This window comes from Poecilia mexicana, unplaced genomic scaffold (assembly GCF_051168715.1).
Source record: "Poecilia mexicana isolate PSO_F unplaced genomic scaffold, ASM5116871v1 scaffold_8, whole genome shotgun sequence".
Lineage (NCBI taxonomy): Eukaryota > Metazoa > Chordata > Actinopteri > Cyprinodontiformes > Poeciliidae > Poecilia > Poecilia mexicana.
In genome coordinates this window covers 714290-729020 of record NW_028263377.1, presented here as the reverse complement: position 1 = coordinate 729020, position 14731 = coordinate 714290, and the positions used below count along the sequence as shown (strand labels likewise).

The 14731-nt window shown below is 42.3% G+C and overlaps 1 protein-coding gene across 11 annotated transcripts in view; it reads right to left on the bottom strand.

Annotated features, from left to right (window-relative positions):
* The window catches only part of hdac5 (histone deacetylase 5), a 97002-nt gene that overhangs the window by 5405 nt on the left and 76866 nt on the right, over positions 1-14731 (bottom strand). For 10 of the 11 annotated variants that reach the window (XM_088007981.1, XM_088007988.1, XM_088007984.1 and 7 more), the window contains 6 exons: positions 14178-14297; positions 13847-13944; positions 12140-12258; positions 11910-12043; positions 11713-11794; positions 11444-11624 (listed from right to left, as the gene is read on the bottom strand). In XM_088007981.1, the coding sequence (XP_087864107.1) occupies positions 11444-11624; positions 11713-11794; positions 11910-12043; positions 12140-12258; positions 13847-13944; positions 14178-14297 (734 nt within the window). Of the gene's footprint in view, positions 1-446; positions 487-11443; positions 11625-11712; positions 11795-11909; positions 12044-12139; positions 12259-13846; positions 13945-14177; positions 14298-14731 lie in introns of all 11 variants that reach the window. The other variant, XM_088007989.1, reaches the window with a different exon arrangement.

The following is a 14731-nucleotide window of genomic DNA, read 5'->3' as shown; positions in this document are numbered from 1 at the left end:
ATAATGACATCACATCTTATGGAGATATTCTGTGACAGAAGAACACACAGGAGACATTGTTTTAGATTTTGTACTGTTTTTATAATATTCTGCTCCCTTTACTCTGACACCCCTAAGTCAAAATTAATACAACCAATGTCTTTTGAAAATTACCTACTGACTACTTGTAAATATAGTCCAGCAATTTAACCTCAGTATAAATACAGCTGCTAAGAAGGCAGTGAACATATCAGTTAATAATTTCATGAACAAAATAAACAGAGGCGTTTAAAAGTATCTTTCAATGAAGACAAAGGCACAAGTCCTGGACTTGTATATTGTTTGAACATGAGTGTGCTGAAGTGTGTGGTCATCTAGTAAAGGTGTTGTTTCTCTATTGCCTTCACCATTTGAAATGCAACTACAGCTAAACTCTTCCTTATGTCAAGACTCTGAGGAAAGTTGACCTTTTATCCACAGGTTTATTGAATCCAAGGAAGTGTGAAACTAAAACACAAAAAAAGGGGATACATCACTTTTACAGTCTTTTTATAAACATGTACCGGTACATATAAGTTTAGTGTAACTAAATTAAATACTGTCCCAAATTAATTAGCAAAGTTGTGCAAACTTACAATAAGCATTCAAAAATATTTGACATCTACCTCAACAAGCAGAAATTATATAAAAATAATGATGCACAACAATACATTAAACACAACATACCTACAATGCTTCATCAGGGCAAAGATGTATGCAGATGGGAGTGGACAGACGGAACACATGGGTGATGTGAATCTAACTCTCAGCCTGGCTTCCTGGTCGAAGCCACATGACTGAGAGGTGCTGGACTGCACCTCTCAAAGGAAACGCCTCCTCACATAGACACATCCCCAACAACACAGTTTCAGTAACTGAGGATCCAGAGTTAGAAGCTAAATAACCATTTGAGACATTGAAAGACCAAATAGAAACCATTTGCAGCCTAACTGACAATGAACCAATCTCACACTGTTTGATGTATTTTGAACTGAAATATAATTCCTGGATAGTTTGAGTTGGCATGCTTAATGGTTCAAATGTCACAAAATGCCACAATCCTTGTCTGTGGGATGGGACAATAAATCAATAAAAAATATATATTGCAATACATACGTGACCAATACCAATAGATATTACGTCTGACAGAATATTCAAAATATAGAATTCACTAAACTCCAATCCAGAACTCACAGCATTCTGGGGGATGTAAGCCAAGGAAAGGCTTTAGCTGTTCAACCTCTCAGGGCCCAGTAAGCCCTGCAAGGAGAGTGGCATCAACTAACTCACTCACTCTGTGATTACCTAGTAACAACTTGTTGGGAACCTGCACAGCAATTTAAGGTTTTGACACCGTGCCTCATAGCCGAGTGAAAGCTGTGGATAAAACAGGAAGGTCACACACCAGTTTGGCAGTATTTAAGATACTTAAAACAAAAAAACTAATTAGTTTTTTTGTTTTAAATCTATATGTTTTTTGCCATATTGTCCAGCACTGTGGAGGATCAAAGCTGACATAATTGCTTATTCTTGTCCTTACATATGCATTTTTGTCAAGACATATTGTCGAGAAAAAGTCGAGCTCAGCCCACTTCCCCATGCTGGAGATTTTAGTTTAATAATAACAATAAATAAAGTTATCTTTAAAACTGATTACACAGGTGACATCAAGACCCAACAGTAGAGTCAGACGGTAATACAATTAATCTGGTTGTGTGTGTTGTTATTGTGTCCTGCAATTCTTTAATTCTACTTTTTTCTATTTAATCATAAAAAAACATAATCAGACAGAAAGAGAGTCATGGAACAGGAAGAGCAGGCTTCCTGAAGAAAGAGGAAGTTTCCAGCCTGCAGTGAATAAAAATAGTTCAGACTGCTCATTCTGAGCATTAAAGGTTTAAAGAATAAAATCTAAACATTTTGAGTAATTGGATAAAACCCAGAGTAAAATACTTAAATTAATAACGATAACTTATGATTAAACCAATAATTAATATTGGTTTAACCGGTGGTTGATGTTGGTTTGATTATAAGAATATTTACACTCACTCTTACACTTGTGGAAATACTTACAGGTGAAACAAGTAACTTTAACATGGTATCAAATAATTAGAATAATTGATTATTCTTGGTTTCTTTCTTGGGGAAATGGCTGTAATAACTCACATCATGATTATAATAAGAGTAACTAATAAGTAATGGTTATTATAAAATTATAAATGAATGCTAAATCAGAGAAACTAAAAGGTTATAAATGTGATTTTGACATTGAACTGGAAATGGTGTAAAATGTGTAACTGTAATCAAAGGTCACTGATGTTGTGTTGGATGTAGATGGTAGGTGAGAAGTCAGGGGAAAGGAAAGAGGAACTGATAGGAGGACCAAGGCCTTATTGCTGAACTTCAACTTTCCTAAGAGAAGGTTAGACACAAGAGGACTGTTGAGCAACCCTGGGTCATTAGAACAGACATCAGGTCATCATGTCTCCAAGACGGTGATGGATATGAGATCATCGGTCCAAGCAGTCAGCCAATGAAACAGGCACAGCAACAAAGCTAGCCAATGCAAATGCACCAAAAGGGTGGATAAACCCTTTATAAGGTGAGTGCAAAAGAGGAGTCTTTGGTTGGATCCTTCAGGCAGCTTCGAGCCAAGATCGAGATGGACAAAGAACTCTGCAGCTGAAGAAGAGCCGGAGCCACAGAGCATATGGGGACCAACCCGTTAGCCCCGCAACATGTGGCTTCAAATTGCATTTCTCTCATCAGCTGGGTTCGAGACCCCAAAGCAAAAGACCAAGGCAAAGATGAAGATAAAGACAAAGACAAAGAACAAAGGCAAAGAGGAAGAACTGGTGTGTTCCTTCCATGAGACCAGCTCTTCTACATCTCGAAGGACCAGAAAGATCGTGAGACGAAGAGAAAGGAGCTACAGAGCTGCAAGACAAGAAGGAGAGGACCGCTACGAGCATGAGGAAGTCACCCTGAGGCCCGAGATCTGCCGCTCTGACTCAGTACTCTTCCTGTACTGGGAGCCTCCTGCTGCTGCAACACCTTTTCCATCATCAGGCCAGTTCTGGGGTTCAAAATGCCAAACTCTGTCCGTCTCTCTCAAAGTTTTCCTTTTTTAGTTCACAGTGTCAGCATTAGGGAAAGATAGACCAGATTATTGATTTTACTTGTCTGATTATTTCGGCTACTAATTTAAGCTGTACTGACCCTTGCAAAACTGCCTTACTAATAAAATAATTAGCATTAAGAAAATCTAAAAGATGTTGTGGACATTCAGTTAATGAGTCACCTTAAAGTTCTTTGATGGTTGTAAAATAGCTATGAAGTTTGATTCTGGGAGGAGAAAGTGGAAAATGTTTTATAGGTTGCTTTTAGCCAAAACTAAAACAACACCCTTGGGACTCGCCCGAGTCACTAAAACCTACCTGGTTCAGTAACAAGTGCAAATTGTAATAAAGAGAGAGCGACCGTTAACAGGTGTGCTCTGTGGAGCTAGCTGATTGCGGGCTGCTCGATCTGGCTAGTTCACAGGGTGAAAAAGGGTGGGACATCTGGAGGCAAAGGTCGTCAGAAGCCAGGCTAGTCTTTCTCGCGTCCAGCTTAAACAGAATGTCCTCTATATTCTCATCTGTAGTAATACTCCGGAGTTAGAGGCTTCTAGGACCCGTTAGATGGAGAGCTGGGAGCAACATCTCCCTCCTCTCAGAAGGGGAAGTAGAGAGAGAGAGAGAAGGGGGGGGGTGTTGCGCAACAACAATATACATCTATCTATCTATCTAGTCAAGTGAAGTCTACTTTATTGTCAAAGATCTATGTAACAGGGTTAACACAGAAGTTTGAAATTGTGTTTCACCAGTCTCCAATGTGCAATTAAATTAAACATATAAACATATAAATAAGCCATTGACATTACCCCCCCCCCACACACACACACACACACACTGCAATACACTGTGCAATAAGAAGACAATATAGATGGACAATAAATACACAAAAATACACACACACACGCACACACACGGACACAGCAGCAGAAATGCAAACAGTGGACATACAGGTAATGTGAGGTAAAGCAGATGCTGTATGCAAGGTGCAAAGAGTAAAGTGCAAGTGGTGTGTGAAGGAAATGTTTATGAAATGTTCTCCAGTGTCCTTGAAATGTTCATTTACTACAATGTGTTGATGAGTCTGATGGCTTGTGGAAAGAAGCCGTTTCCCAGTCTGCTTGTGCGACACCATAAGCTGCGGTGGCCTCCCTGATGGTAGTAGGGAGAACAGTTTGTGTGCTGGGTGAGTGGGGTCTCTCATTATGTTTATTGCTATCTTGGAACAGTGTGAAGTCCTGAATGGCTGGTAGAGGTGATCTGATGATCTTTTCTGTGGTACTCACCACCCTCTGGAGTGCCTTCTTGTCTGCAGCTAGACAGCTGCTGTCCAGACAGAGAGGCTGCTGGTCAGGATGCTCTCAGTGGCTTCCTGTAGAAGGTGGTGAGAGCAGATGTGGGGAGGGTGGCTCTTCTCAGCCTCTGCAGGAAGTGGAGTTTTGACCACGGAGGTGGTGTTTGTAGTCCATGTGAGGTTATCTGTGATGTGCACTCCAAGGAACTTTGTGCTTTTCACAGACTCCACAGCACTGCCATGGATGATGAGTGGGATGTGAGTTGGTTTTTCTTTCCTGAAGTGCAGAGTTATTTCTTTTGTTGACATTGAGTAGCAGGTCGTTTCTCTCACACCAGTTGATGTTCCTCCTCTCTGTACGCTGAGTCATCGTTGTCTCTCATGAGGCCCACCACTGTCGTTTCATCTGCGAATTTAATGATGTGATTCGTTTCAAATCTGGCACTGCAGTCGTGGGAGATAACACACATCCCTGCAGCACCCCAGTGTTTATGATGCTGGTCACTGAGGAGTTGTTTCCAACTCTGACTGTCTGTGGTCTGTTTGTTAGAAAGTCCAGCAGCCAGTTGCATAGTGAAGTGCTGATGCCTATTGAACTCAGCTTGTTCACCAGATGTTGGGGGATGACAGTGTTGAACGCAGAGCTGAAGTCAATGAACAGCAACCTTGTGTGACTGTTTTTGTTCTCCAGATGAGCCAGGCAGAGGTCAAGTGCTGCTGCTATGGCGTCATCAGTGGAGCACTTGGGGCAGTAGGCAAATTGATATGGATAGTAGTGGGGAGTGGGGATGTTACCATACCTTTACCAATCTTTCAAAGCACTTCATCAAGATCGTAGTGAGTGGTATGGGTCTGTAGTCATTGAGTGATGATGCTAGTGACTTCTGGGTAGTGGTATGATGGTGGTGGCTTTGAAGCTTGCAGGTATGATGGCTTGGTTCAGAGAGATGTTGTAGATGTCTGTGAGGACGTCAGTGAGTGAGTCAGAACAGTCTCTGTGTACGCGCCCGGGTATGTTATCTTAACCTGCAGCTTTCCTGGGGTTCACCTTGAGTAAGGTCCTCCTCACGTCCACTGGGTCCAGTTGAAGTGTTGTGCTGTCTGGGTTGTCTGGGGCTTTTGTAGGTTTTGTAGTGTTAGTTTCTTCAAACTGGCTGAAGAAAGTGTTCAGTGAGTTGAGGAAGTCTGTCTTGTCCTCACACAGTGGGGAGGCTGGCTTGTAGTCTGTTACTGACTGGATGCCTTGCCACAGGCGTCTTGGGTCTTTTGTGTCTGTTAAGTGTGAGTTGATTTTTTTGACAATGAGAGCTTGGCTGTTCTCAAGCCCGGTGCAAGTTGGCCCTGGCTGACTTGAGGGCCTCCTTGTTCCCAGACCTGAAAGCAACGTTGCATGCTCTCAGGAGCTCACGTACCTCAGTTTTTCGTTTGCTCTCACTGTAATGTCCTTGGTGACTGTTACATTTTCCATGCATTTCTGTTATGTATCCAGTTACTGAGTCTCTGTATTTGGTGAGGTTGACGTCCTGGTTGGTGGTGGCTGCCTCCAACCAAGACAGACAGACAGACAGACAGATGGATACCCATCTATATATATACAGGTGCTGGTCATAAAATTAGAATATTGTGATAAAGTTCATTATTTTCCATAATGTCATGATAAAAATTAAATTGTCATATATTTTAGATTCATTGCACACCAACTGAAATATTTCAGGTCTTTTATTGTTTTAATTTTGATGATTTTGGCAAACAGCTCATGAAAACCCAAAATCCCTGTCTCAAAAAATTAGAATATTATGAAAAGGTTCTCTGAACGAGCAATAAAAATAATCATCTGAATCAACAAAGTAACTCTAAACACCTGAAAAAGATTCCTGAGGCCTTTAAAAACTCCCAGCCTGGTTCATTACTCAAAACCGCAGTCATGGGTCAGACTGCTGACCTGACTGCTGTCCAGAAGGCCATCACTGACATTCTCAAACAAGAGGGTGAGAAACGGAAAGAAATTTCTGAACGAATCGGCTGTTTGCAGAGTGTTATATCAAGGCACCTCAGTGGGAAGTCAGTAGGAAGGAAAAAGTGTGGCAGAAAACGCTACACAACGAGAAGAGGTGACCGGACCCTGAGGAAGATTGTGGAGAAGGGCCGATTCCAGACCAAATTAAATTTTCATCTCCATAAAACTTTTCAGCAGATGGAAGCATGAAGTGCTCCAAAATCTTCTGATAGCTGCTGCATTGATCCTGCCCTTGATAAAACCCAGTGGACCAACACCAGCAGCTGACATGGCACCCAGACCATCACTGACTGTGGGTACTTGACACTGGACTTCTGGCATTTTGGCATTTCCTTCTCCCCAGTCTTCCTCCAGAGTCTGGCACTTTGATTTCCGAATGACATGCAAAGTTTGCTTTCATCCGAAAAAAGTACTTTGGACCACTGAACAACAGTGGTCCAAAGTGCTGCTTCTCTGTAGCCCAGGTCAGGCGCTTCTGCTGCTGTTTCTGGTTCAAAAGTGGCTTGACCTTTGACCTGGGGAATGCGGCACCTGTAGCCCATTTCCTGCACTCGCCTGTGCACAGTGGCTCTGGATGTTTCTACTCCAGACTCAGTCCACTGCTTCCCCCAAGGTCTGGAATCGGCCCTTCTCCACAATCTTCCTCAGGGTCCGGTCACCTCTTCTCATTGTGTAGCGTTTTCTGCCACACTTTTTCCTTCCTACTGACTTCCCACTGAGGTGCCTTGATATAACACTCTGCAAACAGCCGATTCGTTCAGAAATTTCTTTCCGTTTCTCACCCTCTTGCTTGAGGATGTCAGTGATGGCCTTCTGGACAGCAGTCAGGTCAGCAATCTGACCCATGATTGCGGTTTTGAGTAACGAACCAGGCTGGGAGTTTTTAAAGGCCTCAGGAATCTTTTTCAGGTGTTTAGAGTTACTTTGTTGATTCAGATGATTATTTTTATTGCTCGTTCAGAGAACCTTTTCATAATATTCTAATTTTTTGAGACAGGGATTTTGGGTTTTCAAGAGCTGTTTGCCAAAATCATCAAAATTAAAACAATAAAAGACCTGAAATATTTCAGTTGGTGTGCAATGAATCTAAAATATATGACAATTTAATTTTTATCATGACATTATGGAAAATAATTAACTTTATCACAATATTCTAATTTTATGACCAGCACCTGTATATATATATATATATATATATATATACCGTATTTTCCGCACTATAATGCGCACCTAAAAACCTTCAATCTCCTCAAAAGCCAACAGTGCGCCTTATATATGGAGCAATATTGAGCCACAACAGATCTAGCAACTACAGTAAGCAGACCCTGACTTCATTTTTCCCCGTAGAAGAAGAAGCGCGCGGTGCATGCTGGGATAGTTGTCAGAACGCTGGTTTGTTAATACAGTTTGACCTATCTACCTACCGACGCCTAGAATCAGGTCGTCTTGCAGGTCATTTAGCACCACGTTCTCCACAACATGCTGTGCACGAACAGAGAAGGGTGACCATCATCCGCCCACGCCCCGGCCCAGTCGCGGAAGGCTCTCCTCGCTGACCAGAGTCTGATTGTTTTGTGGACATTCACTTTAGTGTAGCTCCATCTAGTGGATGCGTAACGTAACTTCAGTCTCTACTGTAGTGTCTATTCTATGCGCCTTATAATCCGGTGCGCCTTATAGTGCGGAAAATACGTATATCAGAATCAGAAAAATTTATTGTCATTGTCACAAAGACAACAAAATTGCAGTTTCAGTTACAACCATCCATCACACAACAACACGGGGGTGGGGGGGGAATAGTTGGCTGAGGCCTCGCAGCCCAACAGGCGCCGCCCTTGCAGGAGGAAATAGAAAAAAAATAAGAGAAAACATCAGGTAAGGAAAGAAGGAGAGGAAAATAAAAACAGCCTGTCTCACATTCTGCTCTTTGCAGGGCAGAGCTTGAGATGAAGAAAAAAAAAACTGGCACTTAAGCACATATAAAAACATATAGACAAAACAAGCCGGGTACGAGGAGGAGGTGTGACGTGCATATGGGTCTCATGTGAGTTATGTGTGTGTGTCAGACCATGAACCCTAACTGAAGCACGCGATTGTCTGTGATTGTCTGTACGATCTTGGAGTTCACACCCGCTTTTATCAGTTCAGAGACACAGCTGTACCAGGGAGGGAGGGGGCGGGGGGCAGCAGAACAGAGCCTTCTTTGGATGTAACAACCAGGGGAGGATAGCTAACCAGCCAAGGCCAGCCAGGGGAGCCAGATTCCAGAAATTTGTTTAGGTCAGGCTCACATCTGTTTACTGCCTTCCTTGAAAGTCTCCCTGGAGCTTCTCAGTGGCAAATCCAAACAGCCGAATTTAGGGTCTTCCGCCTGATCTGAGCGAATAACATTCTCCAAGGTTACACCATATCCCTTCTGAGTCTGAGATCCGCTGTCCGGCCACGGTCCTGTTCCAGGATTGCACCCAGTCTGCGGCTCAGCTCCCGTATCATTTCAGTCTGAGTGTTGATCACTCTGCAGATCCCATCAATAGTACCCGGCAGCCTTGAAGTTGCCAAAACTGCCGCCAGTATCTTCCGAAATTTCCGATAAACCAGGTATCTGCCAAATCCAATAAGCAGAAAACCTGTTATCATGAATCCAATCATGTACACATCTTCAACATCCTCGACTGACAGCATCGTCAGACACACAGTCTTCTACTTCCATCCAGAATCCATCGTATATCCAGCGAAGAATGTTCCCCTTTTCCCAGTGGAAACAATTGTATCAATTGCGTTGAGAGACCAGCTGACCAGATCCATAATTTGCAGCTTCAGAAGTTATTCAAAAGAAAGACTCTGAAAACACAGGAGCAGGGAGCAGGGAAGATAGGGAGGGCAGGGAGACAGAGAAAGTGCGTCCTCCTCCCTCAAAAAACAGAGCAGATATATATATATATATATATATATATATATATATATATATATACACACCGTATTTTCCGCACTATAATGCGCAAAACCTTCAATCTCCTCAAAAGCCAACAGTGCGCCTTATATATGGACCAATATTGAGCCACAACAGATCTAGCAACTACGGTAAGCAGACCCCGACTTCATTTTTGCCCGTAGAAGAAGAAGCGCGCGGTGCATGCTGGGATGGTTGTCAGAACGCTGGTTTGTAATCTATTAATAAAGTTTGACTGAACTATCTACCTACGACCGTCTATAATCAGGTCGTCTGCAGGTCATTTAGCACCAAGTTCTCCACGAACATGCTGTGCACGAACGGAGAAGGGTGACCATTGTCCAGCCACGCCCCGGCCCCGCCGCAGAAGGTTCTCCTCGCGTCCGGAGTCGGACTGTTTTATTGACATTCACTTTAGTGCAGCTCCATCTAGTGGATGCATAACGTAACTCCATCCTCTCCTGCAGCGTCTATTCTATGCGCCTTATAGTGCGGAAAGTACGCTACACATCAAGGAGAAAACCTCAACAAAAAGCTGGACTCAAGGACAGCACAGAGGCCCTCATCCTGGCCGCCCAGGAACAGGCCCTAAACACCAGAGCAATAGAGGCTCAGATCTACCACACCAGACAAGACCCAAGGTGTAGGTTGTGCAAGGAGGCCTCTGAGACAGTCCAGCACATAACAGCAGGGTGCAAGATGCTGGCAGGGAAAGCGTACATGGAACGACATAACCAAGTGGCGGGCATAGTGTACAGGAACATCTGTGCAGAATATGGACTGGAAGCCCCGAGGTCAAAGTGGGGAACACCCCCAAAGGTGGTGGAGAATGACCGAGCTAAGATCCTGTGGGACTTCCAGATCCAGACAGACAAGATGGTAATGGAGAACCAACCGGACATTGTGGTGGTGGATAAAGAACAGAGGAAAGCCGTTGTGGTGGATGTAGCAATACCAAGTGACCACAACATCAGGAAAAAGGAGCATGAGAAACTGGAGAAATACCAGGGCCTCAGAGAGGAACTGGAGAAGGCCTGGAAGGTGAAGACCACAGTGGTGCCTGTGGTCATCGGGGCCCTCGGGGCAGTCACCCCCAAACTGAAGCAGTGGCTCAAACAGATCCCAGGAACAACATCAGACATCTCAGTCCAGAAATGTGCAGTTCTAGGCACAGCCAAGATACTGGAGGAGAACCTGAAGCTCCCAGGCCTCTGGTAGAGGACCTGAGCTCAGAGGATGAAGGAGAGAGAGAGTGAGAGACAGAGTGAGAGAGAGACCGACCACCCGCAGAGGATGAGAAGGGAATTATTATATATATAGTACAACACAGATAGCATCTGGGGTTTATATCCAACTTTTTACATTCATTAGTAATGGGGTGAAGGAGCCACAGTGTACAGTTGTGGCGAAAAAAACAAAACAAAACATAATGAGAACTGAAAAAATTCAAGGGTCAATAAACCCATACAGTTTTGTTTTATTCTCCACCTAATTCTACTTTTTATGCAACATTTTCAATAACATGAACTTGCTCAGGGAAATTTTCTGCTTTGTAGTTTCTTTTTCAGATAGACAAACGTAGATGTAACTTAGATGTAATTTAGGATGTTTCACAAAATAGATCTAATCATCTGGGATGCACCCAGACAGGGAACTGCCTGGCACTGGTTAATGGTGAACTACAAAAGGATGTGTAAATATTTCTGTCCATAAAATCACATTCAAGAGTTTTTGGCAGGTCCTCTGAAGTTATGTAAGATAGAAAATTAACAATAAGCATCACTTATATATATATATTGTTGTGCATCATTTTTTTTATATAATTTTTGTGATGCTTAACAATAAGCATCAAGAGAAAAATGGTGGTGACAGTATTATGCTGTGAGGATGTCTTTCTTCAGGCAATAAAGCAATGCAGGGCAAGCATAAAAGAAAACCTGTGAGAGGCTGCAAAATGATTTCTGAAAAGATGTTCTCATTTCTAAAGCTGAAAAGCAATAAGGTATTAGTTAAAGCTACAGAATGGTTACAATTACACCTTAACTGACCTGTTAAATTCTCTGTTTTCAGGAACAGAGCCTGGCTGGTCCACATCAACACTTAGTGAGGCCATGGCGCTGAGTGTTTCAGCCTCGTCCCTCTCAGACTGGCCCGGGGCCACAGGGGACCCTGCCAGGAGCAAGGGGCTACTGGTTTGAGACGGACTCTGGAGGCAAGGCCAGTGCTTACCTGGAGACAGTCACAAAGACACAGTCAGAGACAGAGATAGACTATATGCTGTGGTGTTTAATGTGAACCATATTGTGATTGTTCTTACTCTGGATGTCTATGACTCTTTCCAGGGAGGCGCAGGCTTTTGGACATGGCTTTTCCTGAGGCCACTGAAACCCAGAGTCACACTGAATGATAGACAAAAATCTAATCAGTATATTAGTTGTGATTAATTTCACTGTACTAGCAATGTAGCTTATTCCACATTTTCTCATGCAAATCAGGCTTGAGTCTGTCTCTTACCAGATCTCCCAGGAGGGCAGAGACGCAGGCCTCTGATGCGTCACAGATAGCAGTTAGGTCATGGCCACCCTCAAGCGCCATTACAATCCGCCCACCTGCCAGTCCCATCAGCAGCTGTGTTAGCTTACCAAAACCTGCAAACACATATTTATCAGGAGTCATGTTGGGGAAAATAAATTCAAAAATATGGGTAGAAAAAATTGTTTGTGGGATTGCTACTAAAGCCTCACATTGTGCAGAAACATTGTAGCCACCCAAAGGAGACTGATGACCTTCCACTGCATCAAAGCCTGCAGACACCAGGACCACATCTGGACTGAACTGCTGGGCAATGGGCATTACCACACTCCTAAACACACAAAACAGGCAAGGTCTTAGAGCATGTTTTTGCCTCACAGTTTAGCTTTCCCAAAATTAATTATGAAAACATTTACACTGCATGTGCAGATTATCATGATTTGCAAAAGTATTCTTAATTTATCTCCTTAAGATCCCAAACTCCAGACACCATAATGTTCCATGGGGATGTTGCATCTAGGCTAAAAAGGCTAAGGTGTGATGTCAACTGACAGAGGACATTCTTCCACAGATCTGTAAGCTGTTGCCTACATAGCTTGTGGCAAACTGCAACATGACTTCTTATAGCTTTCTCTCAACAATTTTGCCATTCTTCTATAAAGTTCAGATTTGTAGAGTACATGACTATTACTGGGCTATATGGTGCACACTGGTTAGTGTCATTCCCTACCTATGACCCTGTTAAAACAAGAAGTACAGTATAGACAATGGTTGTTTGACAAACAGTTGTTGTAAATATTCTTCCACCTGAGCTGTGGGTCTCTGTTCCTCCTCCAAAGTTAACAGGCCTCCTGACTCTGTCTGCATGATTAAATTGAATTGACTATTTTTGTGAAATGCCTTGAGACAATTACTGTTTAAACTTTACCTTTAATAACATAAAGTTACCTAATTTTTAAAGTGCAATCAGTAATACTTTTATAACAAATTTATATCAGTAATGATTTCCTGGTTAATGTCAAGTTGTCATAACAAAAACATTTTGAATAATGTCAACTTTGTATTAAAAGTGTCATAATTTACCGAATGACGCTTTATGACAACAGTCATAACTATTCATGAAGGCTTATTCATGTTTATGACAGGTTTTTATGACAGTGTCATGTCAGTCTTATTTAACCCCCTTCAAATAAAGTGTTACCCTTACTTGTTTAGGAGTTTGGTTTAGTTTGATTATTCTTTGTTCTTTGATTAGATCAGTCTTGATCTGTCTTACTTCAGTTAAGTTCTTGTTAGTGATTCTATGTTTATTTCTGGTTTCTAGTTATTCTTTAGTGCTAGATTTATTCCCCAATCCCTGTGTACTCTCCATCACCCTCTGTGCCACTTTCTCTCTCTCTCTCTCCTCAGTCTGCCTCATGCTCTCCCCTCATACTTGCAACCTGTTAGCTCATCAGCCTATGTCTTTTGTTCATAATTCAACCTCTCCAACATTTAAGCACCTTTTCTTCAGGCACTCCTTGCCAGTTCCTCTCGTCTACTCCCATCCCCATTCTCCACAGTGTTATCCTTGTGTCTCCCTGCTGGCTTCTTTTACATATCCTACATGAATCTGCTGGCTAAGAATAAGTGTAAATACAGTAAGTTTGTTATTTACATTGGCAGTAATGACACCCAGTTACGCCAATGGAAGGTTGAAGGTTAATGTAGCTTTTGTATGTAAGTTTGCCAAAACAATGTCAGACAGCATAATTTTTCTAATGTATCACTGCAGCGTAGTATGAGTTGGTGTTGGTTTTCAGTTATCCAGGTATTTCCTAAATGCTTCAGATTTAACAGTTTGGAACACTGTATAGTAAATGTGTACAAACAGATTTTACTCAGAGATAATTGGCTGCTTCCAGTAAGGAAATGTTTACCTGAAAGCAGTGAGGTATTCCACATCACCCATAGGAGGCTCTACTCCTCCAGTCCATGCTATATTTACATTTAAGCCAACTCCTGCGCCTGAGCCCACCTACACAGAGCAAGCAGAGATACATTTAAAAGACAGCAGTTTTATGTCGATTATTTTTGACAGTTATAGTTTTGAATAAAAATTGCTGCTTTTGTTACACTGAGTAATTGAAAGAAGTGGTACATTTGATAAATGGTAAATGGATGATCCATGGGTATTAAACAAAATTCAAATAAAATGTAACAAAAGTCTTGACTGGGTTACAAAGACTAAACAATTGAATGAATACATACCTCCTCTGGTGCTCCACTGCCAGGAAAGAAGTTTCCATCATCGTACCGATGCAGAGATATGTAGAGCACATTGGGATCGTTGTAGAAGGCCTGCTGGGTACCGTTGCCATGGTGAATGTCCTGCAGTTACAGTTCACAGTAAAGTCAGAGGCAAGGTCAGTGAGATGCTTGGATACTATAAACACAGTTGAATAGCTCAATGTTTTATCACCTGCTATGTCTGACACATTATAAAATGAGACAGTTATAATGTTATAGACAACATGACTCCATGTCAAAGCCAAGAGTTTGGCTGCATCAATTTTGCAAGGCTCTATATCTTTGCAGATATAGTGCCTTGCAAAGCTTTAACCCCAGTAAAGAACTGATTTAAAATAAACTAAACAAAAGGAGTGATGTAGACCACAGACAGCATGAAAAAGAATATTTAGAATATTTAGTTTGTACAAAACAAAGTGGTTTATTGATCTCAATGATATGCAGGGATAATCTGAACCTTGTGAGAGTAGACAATTTTGGTCTTGCAAATGCAAAGCATGGTGAAGGAGGAGAGG